The 15403-nt window shown below is 31.0% G+C and overlaps 3 protein-coding genes across 3 annotated transcripts in view; 2 read left to right on the forward strand and 1 right to left on the reverse strand.

Moving 5' to 3' along the window:
* Nucleotides 1-6336: 6336 nt before the first annotated feature.
* LOC149876901 (uncharacterized) lies at nt 6337-9167 on the reverse strand. Its single transcript, XM_090074793.1, has 4 exons — nt 9096-9167; nt 7387-8257; nt 7163-7300; nt 6337-6920 (listed from the first exon to the last, which is right to left on the reverse strand). Exons 1-4 carry the CDS (start codon nt 9165-9167, stop codon nt 6337-6339), a joined length of 1665 nt encoding a protein of 554 aa, XP_089930919.1.
* Nucleotides 9166-11165, forward strand: LOC149876902 (uncharacterized). Its single transcript, XM_090074794.1, has 2 exons — nt 9166-9340; nt 10294-11165. Exons 1-2 carry the CDS (start codon nt 9166-9168, stop codon nt 11163-11165), a joined length of 1047 nt encoding a protein of 348 aa, XP_089930920.1.
* A 551-nt stretch (nt 11166-11716) lies between these two features.
* LOC145182752 (RNA helicase aquarius-like) overlaps nt 11717-15403 on the forward strand; it is a 42936-nt gene continuing 39249 nt past the window's right edge. Inside the window, exons 1-7 of the mRNA XM_090074795.1 lie at nt 11717-12072; nt 12189-12243; nt 12435-12629; nt 14422-14496; nt 14604-14663; nt 14741-14809; nt 14956-15056. Coding sequence (XP_089930921.1) covers nt 11717-12072; nt 12189-12243; nt 12435-12629; nt 14422-14496; nt 14604-14663; nt 14741-14809; nt 14956-15056 — 911 coding nt within the window. The remainder of the gene's footprint in view (nt 12073-12188; nt 12244-12434; nt 12630-14421; nt 14497-14603; nt 14664-14740; nt 14810-14955; nt 15057-15403) is intronic.

Genomic DNA, 15403 nt, shown 5'->3' on the forward strand with positions numbered 1-15403 from the left:
CATTCCCTGAAGGTCTATATGCGCATCTATACTTCCTTTTTACTCACCATTTTTCACATATGTTTGAAAATTCTTTGGATTTAAACACCGCTCCATTATCCATCAACAGTTCTTGCGGTGGGCCATGCTCCCTAAATACGGATTCCAATTGATTTACTACACTTTTGGTATCTTCGCACGGCAACTTTCTCCAAACTGCAAACCGACTTGGTCCACAGTCAATCATTGTTAAATATGGCGACCCTTTATAGTGAGTCACATCACAAGCAATTCTATACCATGTGTCTGGTACATCTAGCACTCCATTTTCCCATTTTACTGGTGCTGGATCAATTGAATTACATTGGCAACAATTGCGAACACATTCTTCAACGTGTCCAGATTTTCCACACCTGAAACATTTTATCCCATCACTGACATTTTGTTTCTTCGAAAAACAGATTCGAGCAACATGTCCAGATTTGCCACAGTTGTAGCAGATAACATCAGTAGTGGATGGTTTCTTAACATTTTTATGGAACTCAGAGATAGTTGTTGAAACATACTCTTCTTTTGTTTTTTCCGTCATGAGTACTCTTGCATGGTTTAATGCATCCTGTAAACTGATCCCAAATATTTTCACTTGTGCTCGTAGCTGCTTCGAAATTTCACCCGGCAATCCAGTTATGAACGCTCTTAGCAATAATTCTTCGCTTTCAATATCGGCCAAATTCATAAGTTGACGCAAACTGGCCAAATACACATCGACAGATTCACCGTCATTCCATCTCCGATCTCTGAACTGCTCGTAAGCTTGGAAACCATCAACTGCAAATGCATCTAGTAGGGCTTTTTCAATATCCTTAGCGGAAGTTTTTTGGCTCTCCCCAAGTTGCTCATATAATGCGAACGCACTGCCTTCAAGAAACAACGGAATGATTAATGAAAGATCGCCCAACTTTTGCAGCTCTCCCACCAGCTTGATCTTTTTCAACCACACTACAACATCTCCAGATCCATCAAATTTTCCAATCATTTTTGCCATGGATGCCATACTGCCGAAATAGCTTGTAAATACAACAGCTTTGTTTACTTTTATTTTCTACTGTTTTTTATTCAATTCTTTTACAACTTTTATACAGAAACAAAAAATTCTCGAGGGCGTAATTATGTACAAAAATAGCGTACGACTTGACTAAGTTATTAGTCAAGTCATAAAATGTAAATACGACAACTACAAAAATAGCGTATGACTTGACTCATAACTTACATCAATTAACTTTAACGACAAGAATTTTATAAACGTAATAATAAAGTTTCATAACGATCAGCTATTATCACAGATAAATTAGTTGGGATGCAGAACAAAGATGAAGTGGATGAAGCCGTAATAAATTGCATTATTCAAGATGGCCGTCCTTTTAATGATTTTCATAAATCTGGTATGCAACGCCTTCTAAACATTCTTGCCCGGCTTTACAAGCCACCTCATCGAAAGACAATAGCAAAGCGATTGAGAAAGCAATACTATCAATACAAGAACGATCTTAGAGCTAAACTTAAGTCAGTTACCCATATTGCTCTAGCAACTGATTTGTGGAAAAATAGGGTTGGATCCTATTGGCTTTGCATAACAGCGCATTATTTAACAAAGAAGTTTAAATACAAATCAAGTATAGTTTGCTTTCGTAGATTTTACGGAAGACAATTAAGTAGTAGACTTACAGAATTCGTGCAAAAAGAAATTACTAAACTTGAAATTGATACTCAAGTTATTTCAATAACAACAGACAACGCTGAAGACATTTAAAAGGCGATAAAATCTATAGCTTTACGGCTTTCATGCTTTTGTCATAACTTAAATCTCGTTTTAAATCATGAAATAAAGTTTTGGGCCGAACCATCACAGAACCTATTAGATGGCACATCAGATATCGACGAGGATCTTATTTATTACAATAACTACAATGAAAGCGATATCGAGTCTAATGAAAACATATCGTCGGACGAACACCTTGAAATGCACGATGTAAACAATCAAGTAGAAAATGCGTGCACTTATGACGCGGAAAATGTGAGCTCGGATGATGATAAAAGTAGCGAGGAGGAAGAAGCATCAACAGATGAAACTGTTAATCAATTATTTAACTTTTCATCCATCATTTTATTTAGGTTAAGAAAAACTTTAGCTCTCGTTAAAAGGTCTTCAATATTGCAATCATTTGTTTTTGATGAGGTTTAGAAAGAGGGGCTAAAAATAAATAACTTATCATCAGATTTTCATGTACGTTGGAACTCAACTTTTTTTAATGATTAGTAAGATAATTAAAGCTAAAAATGTTTATAATAAAATTCCTATAGATCCTGGTACTATCAATGGGTTAACAGAAAAACAAGTTAGTAAACTCAAGAAATTAAATCTGTTATCAGAAGATTGGAAGTTCCTAGAAATTTTACACTATAATCTTGCGCCATTCTTTGAAGCAACTAAACTTCTTTCTACTAGAAATTTTCCAACACTTTCGTCGGCCAAATTTGTCCAAAATGCGTTAATGAACTTTCTTGAAAATGAATCTTCAGCTAAATGTTTGTAAAGACCCTGATAGTAATTTAATTAGTTTCCTCAATCATTTAAATGGTTTTGAAGTCTCACACAGAGTAGTTGGACTTATGGAACATAAGGTAATTAAACGATCAGTTTGTAACATAATTAAAGAAAAAGTAGAACATGTGAAAAAATTTTGATATTTGAAGTTGAAGGAATGATTTAAGAATAGTAACTTGAATCAGTTATGTAACGTAATTTCAATTAAAATTGTTACAACTGTCATAATTAAAAATTGATTTACCCACAAACGATTACAATTAGGAAATCATCATGATCACACTGAATTAAGAACAAGTTATCTAAACTTAAAAAAATCTCCTCACAAAAATTCTCCAAGTATATGAAAGCTATAACTAACAATTGTAATCCAAATACAATCATCCTTATTTTAAGTTCTGTGTCAGTACTCGAAATTTAATGTTAGTTCTGTGTTTGTACTCAAACATTTACTAACTATAATAAATCATACGAAAACTAAGAACTTGATATAGTTAATAGTTAAAGGAAAAAATTATAATATAGTTAATAGAGGATGTTTTAATATTTTGTTTAATTGGTGAAGTGCTAGTATGAAAAGATGACTAAAATAGGAGAAACAATGACGAGAAACGATGAAAGGATGACTTAACTAGAAGAAAAACAGTACTGAAGCAGTTAAATAGAGCCCTTAAGGCTTAAGGGCTCTATTTAACCGCTTAAGTTAACCGCTTAAGTTAAGCGGTTAAATAGAGCCCTAACGGTTAAATAGAGAATTAAGAGATCGTAGCTTGTTTAGCTAGCTATTGAAAAATCTGGCTTTAAAAGAAAAAGGTGCTATTTTTTGTTGTTGTTGTTGTTTTTAATAATTCTGCAGATATATTAAATGGGCGAGGTCTCTCTTCACTATTCTTTTCATAGTAATATTCAAACGCTTTAAAATTTTCTTACTCAACGTAAAGAGTTGTTTTTAACTATTTCCAAATAAATGACGTCTAACGAATGAAGATACGGGGGGTAATATGAACTGGCGAATATTCGTTAAAATTCGGATTGGAAAACTGGAAGGCCAACGTGGAAATATATTACTAGTCTTAGGCTGGAACAGTTATCTTTTTAAAAATTTTCAATGACGGAACGTATAGAATTCAGACGGTATCAAAAAAATATTCTCCTGAAAAAACCTCCCAGGAAAAATGCCTAAATAGTTTTTTTTTATATATTTAGATTCGCTTTACTGTCATTTTATCATTGTATCAACTTTTTTCCTGATACCGCTTTTAATGTGTAAATTTTTAAATTTACTTGTTGCTTTTTTATTTTTGTTTTATCGACTGATTTTTTTGGAATTAATGCAGCGGAGTGTACATATATATCGACTGATTGTTAGGGGTAACATGCAAAAAAAAGTACACACAGCAACTGACGGTTAGGACTTGGGGGGAGCGGGAGGAGGCAATCTTTTAATTTAAACAAAAGTTTGTTTTTTTTTTTTGTTTTTTTTCTTTTTTTTAGGGGAGGGGCGGATTTTTTCCAGGGGAATTTTTTGTCAGGGAGATAGTTTGGGTGGGGTTCTCGGGTTTCTTTCTTAAACCAATTTAGAAATAGCCTAAACATAGTTGTAAGGAGAAGACGCATTTACCCTGGGAGACACCCATTTAGGAAGAAGAGATTCTTTGAAAAGGAAAATTTATAAGTAGTCTTTTTTTAAGGTTTTATGTATAAATGTTTTTATTATTTAAAAATTAAGGAGGGACACTAAATATATTAAGGGCATAGAAAAATAGATTATAATAAGGCTTTTAAAACTGGCCAGCATTTTAGCTTTCTCGCAAAATAAATAAATTTTTTGGAGAGATAACTATTATCATATCGACAAAATGATAGTAGTGATCTCTCCAATAAATCTCCCTTTACAAATTTTCTTGTTCATTTATACCGGATAGTTTTCCAAAAATATCCCTCAAATATCATCATTAAAAACCGCTTCAACATTTTTATCATTTTCACAGGTAAAAAATATTGATATTGTTAAATCTGTAACGCCGTTGAACGTTCATGCTCTTTCCGTAACTGAATTACAATTATAAAGTTGAAGACTTTTTATGTTAAGGCATATATATATATATATATATATATATATATATATATATATATATATATATATATATATATATATATATATATATATATATTCATCTTTTACCCATATTTGTTAACATGTTTATACAATTCTCCAAGTATATAAAAGCTATAATATAGATTTAGTAACATTTTTATATATATAGTAACATTTTTATATATATAGATTTAGTAATATTTTTGTATTATTTTTTCTTTATATGAATCTTTTATATTTTTAATTTTTGTCAGAATAATTATTAAAAATGAGAGTTGCAGAGGAAATTCGGTCACTTATTGTTAGACTATGGAAGGAGGGAAAATCACAGTGAAATATAGGAGAAATAGTAAAAAACCATGTTCAACTGTGCAGTCCTTTATCAAGAAATACCAAACCATCAAAAACATTGCTGATAAACCACGTACAAGGCATCCAAATAAGATTGATGTATTGCATTGGCGAGCTATTCTAAGAAGAGTCATCCAGAATCCCAAAATAAGTGCTCCAAAACTTGCTGCAGTGCTGCAAAATGATTAAAATTTAAAAGTGGATCCTGAAACTATTAGAATAACCTTAAGAAGAGCTGGATACAATGGTAGAGTGCCATTGAAAAAGCCCTACATCAGCAAAGTAAACAAAGCCAAACGACTACACTTTGCAAAGCTTTATATTAATGAACCACAAACATTCTGGGAATCTGTCCTTTTCACCGATGAGTCAAAATTTAATGTGTTTTCATCAGATGGAAGAGTTAAAGTTTAGAGAAAACCAAATGAAGCATTTAAAAAACAAAACTTGTGTCCAATGGTGAAGCATGGTGGAGGAAGTGTTTTAGCGGGGGGCTGTATGAGTGCTTCAGGTGTAGGAAACTTGGTTTTCATTGATGGATCAAAATTTGTATTTAAACATTCTAAAAAGTAATCTGGAAGAAAGTGCCCACAAATTGGGACTTACTTAGCCATTTATTTTTCAGCAAGATAACGATCCAAAACATACAGCCAAACGTGTCAAGGAATGGCTTATATTTAAACTAGCTAAGCAACTTCATACACCCCCAAAATCTCCAGATTTAAATCCTATCGAACATCTGTGGGATGAAAAGGGCAGAAGAATTAGGAACCATGATGTGAGGAATCGGCAACAACTCCAATCAGTAATTATGAAAGAGTGGGGCTCAATCACTCCAGAAATTACCCAAAAATGAGTTGATACTATGAAAAACAGACTGCATGAGGTAATAAAAGCTTATGGTTGAAACAGAAGATATTAAAACACTTGCAAATTGAGTTTGCATAAAAATTTTATTTGATTTTTGTAAAGTGGATGAAAACTTTTTTTGCGTAAAAAACAGGCATTGTGTAGTTTAAAATGCATTATTTTGGCTTTGTTTACTTTGCTGATGTAGGGCTTTTTCAATGGTACTCTACCATTGTATCAAGCTCTTTTTGCCTTCGTACCTTCGACACAAAAAACACTTTTTAATTAAATTTCTAACTTTTGGAATCCAAAATTCCATTCTTAATTGGTTGAGCGTTTCTTTTACGCCGTTGTGCATTACATTTTCATGACAATGTAAAATAATTAATTCAGTAAAGAGACTTTCCTTTGGAAGAAATATTGGAAATTTAATATTGTAACTAATTGGAGCATTCTACAGTCGCCCTCTACATCTTATTATTCCTTCGCTATCAAAGAAAAATCCTAAATCATTTTTGAGTTGTTTATAATTCTTAGAACTACGTATGTTTTGTTGGATAAATTTAATCCAAATTATTTTGGCGTTTTTTAATTCAAAGGAAGAAAGCAAAAGATTGTCTTTTCGTACTTGCGTATTTTTTAAGCAAGATACGAATTTTATTACGTAAGCTGTTACTCGTATTAAACGGGAATATGAATTAAATATAGTTATATCAATAAACTTTAAATCTATGAACAATTCATTAGTTATAAGTAATATTTTTGTTTCCTCTGGAGGGTCGATTATTTTATTTTGATCAAAGGAAGGCCAAATCTTTGGAGTATAAAGAAATTTCGGTCCATTAAACCATAACTGATTATTAGTTAAATTTTCAATACTAGCACCTCGTGATATAATATCCGCAAGATTACGATCTGTTTCGACGTAATCCCAAAAGGAAAAGTCAAATAAATCTCTAATTTTTTCAAGACGGCTTTGAATAAATGTTTCATATATTTTATTAGAACTTTTTATCCAATGTAAGCAAATATAAGAATCTGAAATTAATTTAATTTTAGAAATAAGAATGATTGATGAAAGTTCCTTAACTACTTTTGACATAAGTGTTGCAAGCAGTAAGCAACCTTTTTATTCTAATCGAGGTATTGTACATTTACTAAGCGAGGCTATTCTAGATTTTGAAGTGACTAGAGAGGAACACTGTTCGTTCTCATAAAAAATACATCTCAAATATATGCAACACCCAAAGGCTTTTAAACTAGCATCACTAAAACCATACAGTTCAAATCGCGTGCAACTTGCACTCGATTTCGAAAAAAATTACATTTAGGTACACAAATAAACTGTACAGAACTTAAATCCTTATAAATATCTTGTCGTATTTTTAAGAAATCTTTATCAATTTTACAATCCCATCCTATTTTAGATATGCAAATTTGTTGAAATAAAACTTTTAAGCGCACAATTACTGGGCTGATTAGTCCCAAGGGATCGAAAAAAAACTTGCTGTAAAACTAAGCACGTCTCTTTTTGTTGGAAAAGGGATGGCAACTTTAAGTAATTCAGAAAACGAAAAGATAAATGAATCTAGTTTCTTGTCCCAAGTTAAACCTAACACTTTAGTAATATTTTGACTCTGAAAAGTCGTTTCATTTATTAACTTAACTAGCTCGACCGAATTAGATTCAAATTTTCTTAAATTAAAACCAGCTTCACCTAGCCGGGAACGACATTTTTCATAAAACTTAAAACATTCAATTACAGAATCAGAGCAAAAACTCAAATCGTCAACGTGAATAGAATTTAGGAATCGACTTACAAATGTTGGATCGGAGCTTAGATAACGCTCCGCATGGCTAATTAAAGTTGCTGATAGAAGAAAAGGAGAAGAAGTGACTCCAAATAAAACTCGACATAATCTACATGTTGCTAATTTATGATCTTTTAAATTTTTTATATCTACATTATTAATGTTTTCATACCATAAAAATCGTATGAAATCACGATGTTTCTCAGATATTGGAATGTTCAAAAAGGCTTTTTCAATATCTGCAATAAATGCTATCTTATTTACACGAAAACGTATCAAAACTCCATTTAGTAGAGTTGTTAAAGAAGGACCTGCATGTAAACAATCATTTAGCGAGGGACCTGAGATTGTCGCACTCGCATCAAATACAATGCGCATATTAGTTGTAACTTTATCTTCTCTTATAAATGGTCTATGAGGTAAATAATGAATAAGTCCGACCTTCGATTTATGACTTGAAACTTGCTCTATCGTTCCATTTAATAGTTGTTCTTTTATAATATCATTGTATGAATCAAATAACTTTGCATCATTTAAAAACTTTTTCTCTAATGATTTGAATCTCTTTAAACATAAATTTCAATTATCGCATAACAAAGGATGATTCTCCCTAAAGGGTAGTTCTACAGTATACCTATTGTTTTCAAATTTAATGCTTTTGCGAAAATGTTCGACAACTAGAATGTCGCTAATATTATCTTCACTTTTATTCCAAGTAGTTGAAAACTTATCTATTAAAAACGTTTTATCGTTATGTAATTCTGCTTCGACTTTCAAGACCTGCGAAGGCAGAACAGAACAATCTACTTTATTATTATTCTTAACCGCGATAGGACCGCTGACTAAGTATCCTATCTTAAATTTTATTGCAATTGGGCCATCAAATCCTCTTATTATCTCATTTTCGATTATTAATCAATTGTAATCGGCACCTATTAAAATATCAACTTCTAAATGTTCATTATTTCTATGATGGTCTGCTAACTTTAAGTATTTTAAATGATTATAATTTTAAAACGCGGTTTCTATGTACTGGCCATTTAACGGAGAACAAATTTCTTTTACAAAACATATGATTTCAATATCAACATCGTCGTTACCTTGAACATAAACTTTAATCTAAAATTTCGTTTGTATTATTATTTCCAAAGGTTTTAATATGAATTTCTTTAGAATCTATTGTTTTTAAATTTAATTTTTTACATAATGATAGCGTAATGTAACTTAATTGGGAACAGTTATCAAAGAGAAGACGGCAATTGTTAAATCGGGAATTATTATTTTTGACTCCATATTGTTTTACTTAAGAATGGACTTGTAAAACGAGTTCAATTATTTATTTTAAATATTAATATACAATATAGTTAATTACAAAGAAGAGATTGAAGATCAGAGCTTGTACATGAAGTGCTCGGGTCTGTTGTGAAGTGAAGAGAAGTGAATAAGTGCAGTGCGAAGATACTCCCATAACCATGATATTTATACCTATTCCCAAGGGAAAAATAATTGAATATATAATACTAACCAATCCAAAAACACGAAGGTTGCGAAGACTAATTAGCAAATTTGGAGCACCCTACGAAATTATTAGCGATAATGGATCTTGTTTTACAGCCGATGAAACACAACAATTTGCATCCTCAAAAGGCATTTATATATATATATATATATATATATATATATATATATATATATATATATATATATATATATATATATATATATATATATATATATATATATATATACACACATGGCCGCCAAGAGAAATTTCGGGCCCAGGGGAAGTTTTCTTAAGGGGCCCTAATTATGATCAATTACATACTCAGGACCAAAAGAAGCGTGCTCTGGTCATTGTAAATGAAAAATAAAAGTTAATTAAATCTTTTAAAAGTCAAAACTATCTAAATATTTTAAAAATTACTTTAAAAATTTGTTTGTACACACGCGGGGCCCCGGGAATCTTCATCGTCCACCCTCCCTCTCGGCGGCCATATATATATATATATATATATATATGTATATATATATATATATATATATATATATATATATATATATATATATATATATATATATATATATATGTATATATATATATATATATATATATATATATATATATATATATATATATATATATATATATATATATATATGTATATATATATATATATATAAGGGCCCTGCGAATCGCTTCGATTCGATTCGATTCGCGAATCAAATGTCGCTTCGATTCGAGATTCGATTCGAAAAAAATGATTCGAGTTTTTCGAATCATTTTTTTATTTAAATTACTTTATGTTTTTATGCAAACGGCGTTAAAAAGTTTTCAAAATATCAACATTTATGTTATGAGAAAATTCTGCGGTAGAGTAATTTTGGAACGTAAACATACTTTTCATTAAAATTAATTGTCGATTAGGGATTTAAACAGAGCGGAACGCAAATTAGTAACGCAAAAGTTAGGTTTTATTTTTTGCATCGTTAATGTTTGACTTCGCTTTCACTAATGTAATTTTAAATTCGATACTTTTTGTTTGTGCTACATCAAGCTATTTTCACATTAAGCTAAAAAGTGACTTCTAAAAAATTGGCAGTTAAAGAATTCTTTGAAATAAAAGGAGTATTCTGGCAATGCAAACAAGAAAATTGCAACAAAAAGTATTCTGTTCAGAAAACTGGAACTTTATCTCATCTATGGAACCATTTAAAACGTGACCATAAAAAACTACACGTAGAAGCAACAAAAAAGCGCACATCTGCTACTAAAAGAAAAAAGAATTCCGATAACACAATCGGGCAATCATCAAGTTCCTCGTTAAATTCGTATTTTATTCGACCTCCAATAGATACAGTTATTAAAAAATACTACGACCGTGCAGTGCCTCGATTTGTAATTGAAGATGGAAGATCATTTGAGACAACTTCTGGATCTAGCTTTATTAATCTGTGCTCGGTGCTTACTCAAGGGCAATATCATCCACCACACCCGACCACTTTATCTCGAAATTTATGTGACATGGTCGATGATTTATATATTAATTTGCAACAAAGTATAAAAAGCCAGTTAATCTCCAAACCTAGCATCACTTTTGATCACTTTAAAGCCGACAATGGCGATAACTTTCTTGCTTCTACTTGCCACTTTATTTCATCCTCTTGGGTTTTAGAATCATGCTGTTTATCAGTTGTAAATCTGGAAGTAATAAATGGTTGTCACAAAGCTACTTCCACTGAAGAAAAATTAAGAAACGTGCTGTCAAAATTTGACTTGACTTCAGATAATATTTTCCGAGCTACAACCGATACTATTCCTAGTATGCCATGCACACTTAAACTTCTTGGGATTGATTGGCTAGGCTGTTGTGCTCATAAACTCCAACTTTGTGTGAAATCAGCTATACACAACCAACCAATTCTTGTTACATTAATTAGCAAGGCTCATAAAATAGTAGGATTTTTTCACTGATCCTCAGTTGGACAGGCAGCTCTCAAAAAGTATCAGATTTCTCAAGGAAAACATGAGTCAAAGCCTCCAATGGCTGTGGAAACGCGCTTTAACAGCACTTCTAACTTATTGGAATGGATTTAAAAAAAAAATGATTCTATAGAGATTGCTCTAGTTGAGTGTTCACACAAAAAAAAACTGTATGAAAGTGCCACCGACTTGTCGAACTGAAACACAAGTGCAATTATTAACAACAGTCGCTCCTATTTTTAATGCAGTATCTGAAGCCACTACTATACTAAGTGCGGAAAAAAGCGTAAGCATTAGTTTAGTTTATCCGTGCATTACAACTTTAAAAATTTATCTTCGCTTGATGGATAAAAGAGGGATGGGTAAATTTGTTGACGATCTTATTACGCAGTTGGAAATGAGGTTTGATTTAAGTGAAGACGTTTTTCTTACCGCTACTTTCTTAGACCCTCGATTTAAATCAGAAATGTTTACTTTTGGTAGAGAAACATATCGTAAAATCTTATCTGACATCTGAAAAAAAACACGGTTTAAATATTACTATGATACCCGCTGAAATTCAACTCGAAGTAGCGAATTTGTTATCTGAAGCAAATGGAATTTTTGATAAAATGTTTGAACATATCACTAAAAATCGTACTCTACCAGAGAAAAGAACTTTAGATCAGCAATTACATTTTGAAACTACTGCATACATCGAAGAGAAAACGTTGGGACGTTCAGATTGTTCTATTCTGTACTGGAAAAACAAACGTAACACTTTCCCTTTATTATCAAAAGTTGCAAATGATTTTCTTGCTGTTCAAGCTACAAATTGTTCGTCTGAAAGAGTTAACTCTGTGGGAGGAGGAGTGATCGACAGTAAACGCAACAGTCTTTCCGAGCGAAATGCAGAACGGTTAATTTGGGCTAGAAGTAACTAAAAGAGTTTGTTCAAATAACATTCAAGTTTTGTAATCTTTTGTACAGTATACATAAAAATAAAGATAAAAAACTTAAATTTCTTTTAACTAGTGATTCGATTCGTGATTCGATTCGATTCGCGAATCAAGACCTGCTTCGATTCGAGGTTCGATTCGAAACTAAAAATGCCGATTCGCAGGGCCCTAAGATATATATATATATATATATATATATATATATATATATATATATATATATATATATATATATATATATATATATATATATATATATATATAAATATATATATGCAGCTTGTTATATTTATATTACGTTTTAATCTTATAATCTCTCTAGATGATTGATTTGATATATAACCAAGAGTTATTGGCTTATAAATTTCCAATCAAAAGAATTATGCTTTTGGAGTTCAGTCAATACTTAGAAAATTTCTTATGGAAATACTTTAATGAAGATGCAACAGATAATCATATTTTATCTATATGCTTGTTAGTTAATGAAAAATGCAGAGAACGAGCACCACCATGGGAGGTGAGGTTTTAGCATTTAGTTGTATATTATGTCTATGTGTTATATAAGTTGCATTATATGATATGTATTATAAATCTATTATGTAGAAAACCATTTGTGCTACACAGTTATAAAAAGTTTACATAAAAAGTTTTAAGAATTTCATTGCAATTTACTTCAATGGAAAATATTGAGTAAAGTTTGATTTGTAAGGTAAAGTGTCTTTAGTGCATGCTGGAAAAGATAAACTACACTAAGCAACAAATTTTCATGAAAGTGTGGTTTCATTTGAAGTTTTGATGTTTTTAGATAAATTTTTGCATGCTAACTTCGAAAATCACTTCAGTTTTTGTCTAGCCATAACTTTTGTGGAGATAAGCAATATTTAGTGTATTCCAGGTGATTTCATTGGTTAATAAACAAAATCACTGTATTTATATAGACAAATTGCAATTAACATTTACTTACATTGAATTTGAAATTGAATTTTCATAAACTGTCAAGTAGTTTATTAACCAGTTCCCTTTAGTTTTCACTGTTGTTGTTTCCCAAAAAATCGGAAAGAACATGTTTGAATGCAACCCAGGCTCTTTTTTCTCTCTCTACCATTTTTTTTTGCTTTTTCTGATGCAAACATCTGTTTTACCTGTGGTCCAGTAAACACACCAGCTAAAACTTTGGCGTCTGATAGTTTAGGAAAGATTGATCTGATTTCCTTATATGTTTCGTCATTGTGATCTCCTTAAATGTTTTGTCAGTGCCTTGACAAATAGTTTGATCAAGCCCAATTTTATATGGAGGCAGAAGAATTTTGTCCACAGGTACTTGAGCAACGATTTTCACATTGTAGAACCCTGGCTGCAAATCTTTTTTTCCAGCCCATTCTCTTTGGAGTGATTTACAATGTCTTTTCTGTCCTACAATGAGTTAATCCTCCTTGCAGTTCAAGAAGAAAACCAAGTATATTGAAATATCCACACACATCCCACTGTTAGTAATCATAGTTGATCTTTTGCAGCAAAATCTTAACATTATTATAATCTTTGTGTAAGTTTACACTGTGTCCGATTGGTATGGAAGAATGTTTATTTCTATTTTGAAGTAGTACAGTCTTTAAACCCTTTGTAGAGCTATCAACAAATAGCTGCTATTGCTCAAGTTGATGTGAGATACCAAATGCCTGAAACAGTCCCATTGCAATAGAAGATGATATGTTTGAATAGAACAGCTTCTTCTTGTCCTTAACCTTTTTATATAACTTTTTTTATAACCATAAAGTCCACCATGCAAAAGTAACAGTCATTTGGGTGATTTGCTGGCTCTCTACTGCAAATGGCATCCTCTTCTTGGTGCCTCTCTTCCAATGTTGATTTACAACAGCCAAAGATAACATAGCGGAAGCAGTTTACTGGTAATTTACAATATCTAGAAGCCATTATAATAAGTAATTTAACAACTTTTAAGTTCCCTAAAAAATATAGGAAAGAAAAAGTAATCAATAATCAGTTACATGAAAGAAAAAAAATCATTCACTTAAACAACTTAAATGCCTAAAGCAACACGAAAATAAACTTCTCCATTAAAATTGTTGAATAATCAAAAAAACATTAAATAATAGATTGAAACAAATTTTTGTTGCCTAGTGTTACAAACACAAATAGGAGTTTTTAATTAAAGGCAAATTTTCCTGTAAAAAAATACTGGGCATTCTGTTCCCCAAGTATGGGGAACAAATTTCTATTTTTTTAAAATTTTTTTATCTTGTTAGCAGTTATTTAATTGCTCATGTATAATTTTTGGTATTTAATTACAGGTATTTAAGACAAATAAAGAACACTTTGAGTTTTTCTTCCAAAAAGTACTTGAAATTGCTGTCAAAGGAGAAGGGGTGAATATCATCAAACAGCTAGTTTTTTAAAAAAGTTTTATTATGTTAAACCTTAGCATTTTTAATTAATATTTTATTGTTTAATTTCATATTTAATTAAATTTTAGTATTCCCTCAAAGAGTGTGTTATAATCCTGATTTTCCTGATCAGATGCTTCAATAGTTTGGTATGTGAAAGAAATTCTTAGTTTGTTAATCAATGTTTATCTCAAGAATTCATAAAAATCTTGTGATATTTTTTTAGGAGGTAGATTTAATCAGAGAGCAAGTTCAAAAGCTCATCAGTTTGCCGATGTGGTGCTGTTTACTACCTGTATGTTTGTTTTTTTTTTGTTTGCTTTTGCCAAACTTTAATTCAAAAGTTATTTTCAATCCAAAGGTTATGAACGTAAAAAAATTAAGGTTTTTAATCATGTTTCGAATACTTGATGATTCTTTTAAACTCTTTTTTTTTTTTAGGGAAGACTTGAGCAAGAATTAAAATCTGTACCACAATACCAAAAGTATTGGAACATCATTAAAAGAAAAGATAGTAAAGCTAGTCCAGAAGTTCTTAAAAGGTAAATGAATGCTAATAGGTGAATACTTACTGGGTACTTTTCATGTCAAAATTCTTGTAGAAAATTAAAAGAAAGGTCACTTAACTATTACTAAAGTAATAACACATCACTTAAAGCATAAAGATCTCTTCAATAGGTTTTAAAACTTTGAAACACTTCAAATGACAATTCACTTCAAACACTTAATCTGATGGTAGGAGGCAATCTATAATACTTAAGTAGATGCAATTACATTAATTAACCTACAAAATAAGCATGCAAGAACTGAAATTTTAAATGAACTTTGTTAGCTAATGTGGAGAGTTGTCTTAATCGTTGCTAGCTTTTTTCTTTTAACAACCATGAAA

Source organism: Hydra viridissima, unplaced genomic scaffold (genome assembly GCF_058129835.1).
Source record: "Hydra viridissima isolate aposymbiotic clone 2 unplaced genomic scaffold, HvirCarnegie_v1 scaffold_17, whole genome shotgun sequence".
In the NCBI taxonomy this organism is placed as follows: Eukaryota; Metazoa; Cnidaria; class Hydrozoa; order Anthoathecata; family Hydridae; genus Hydra; species Hydra viridissima.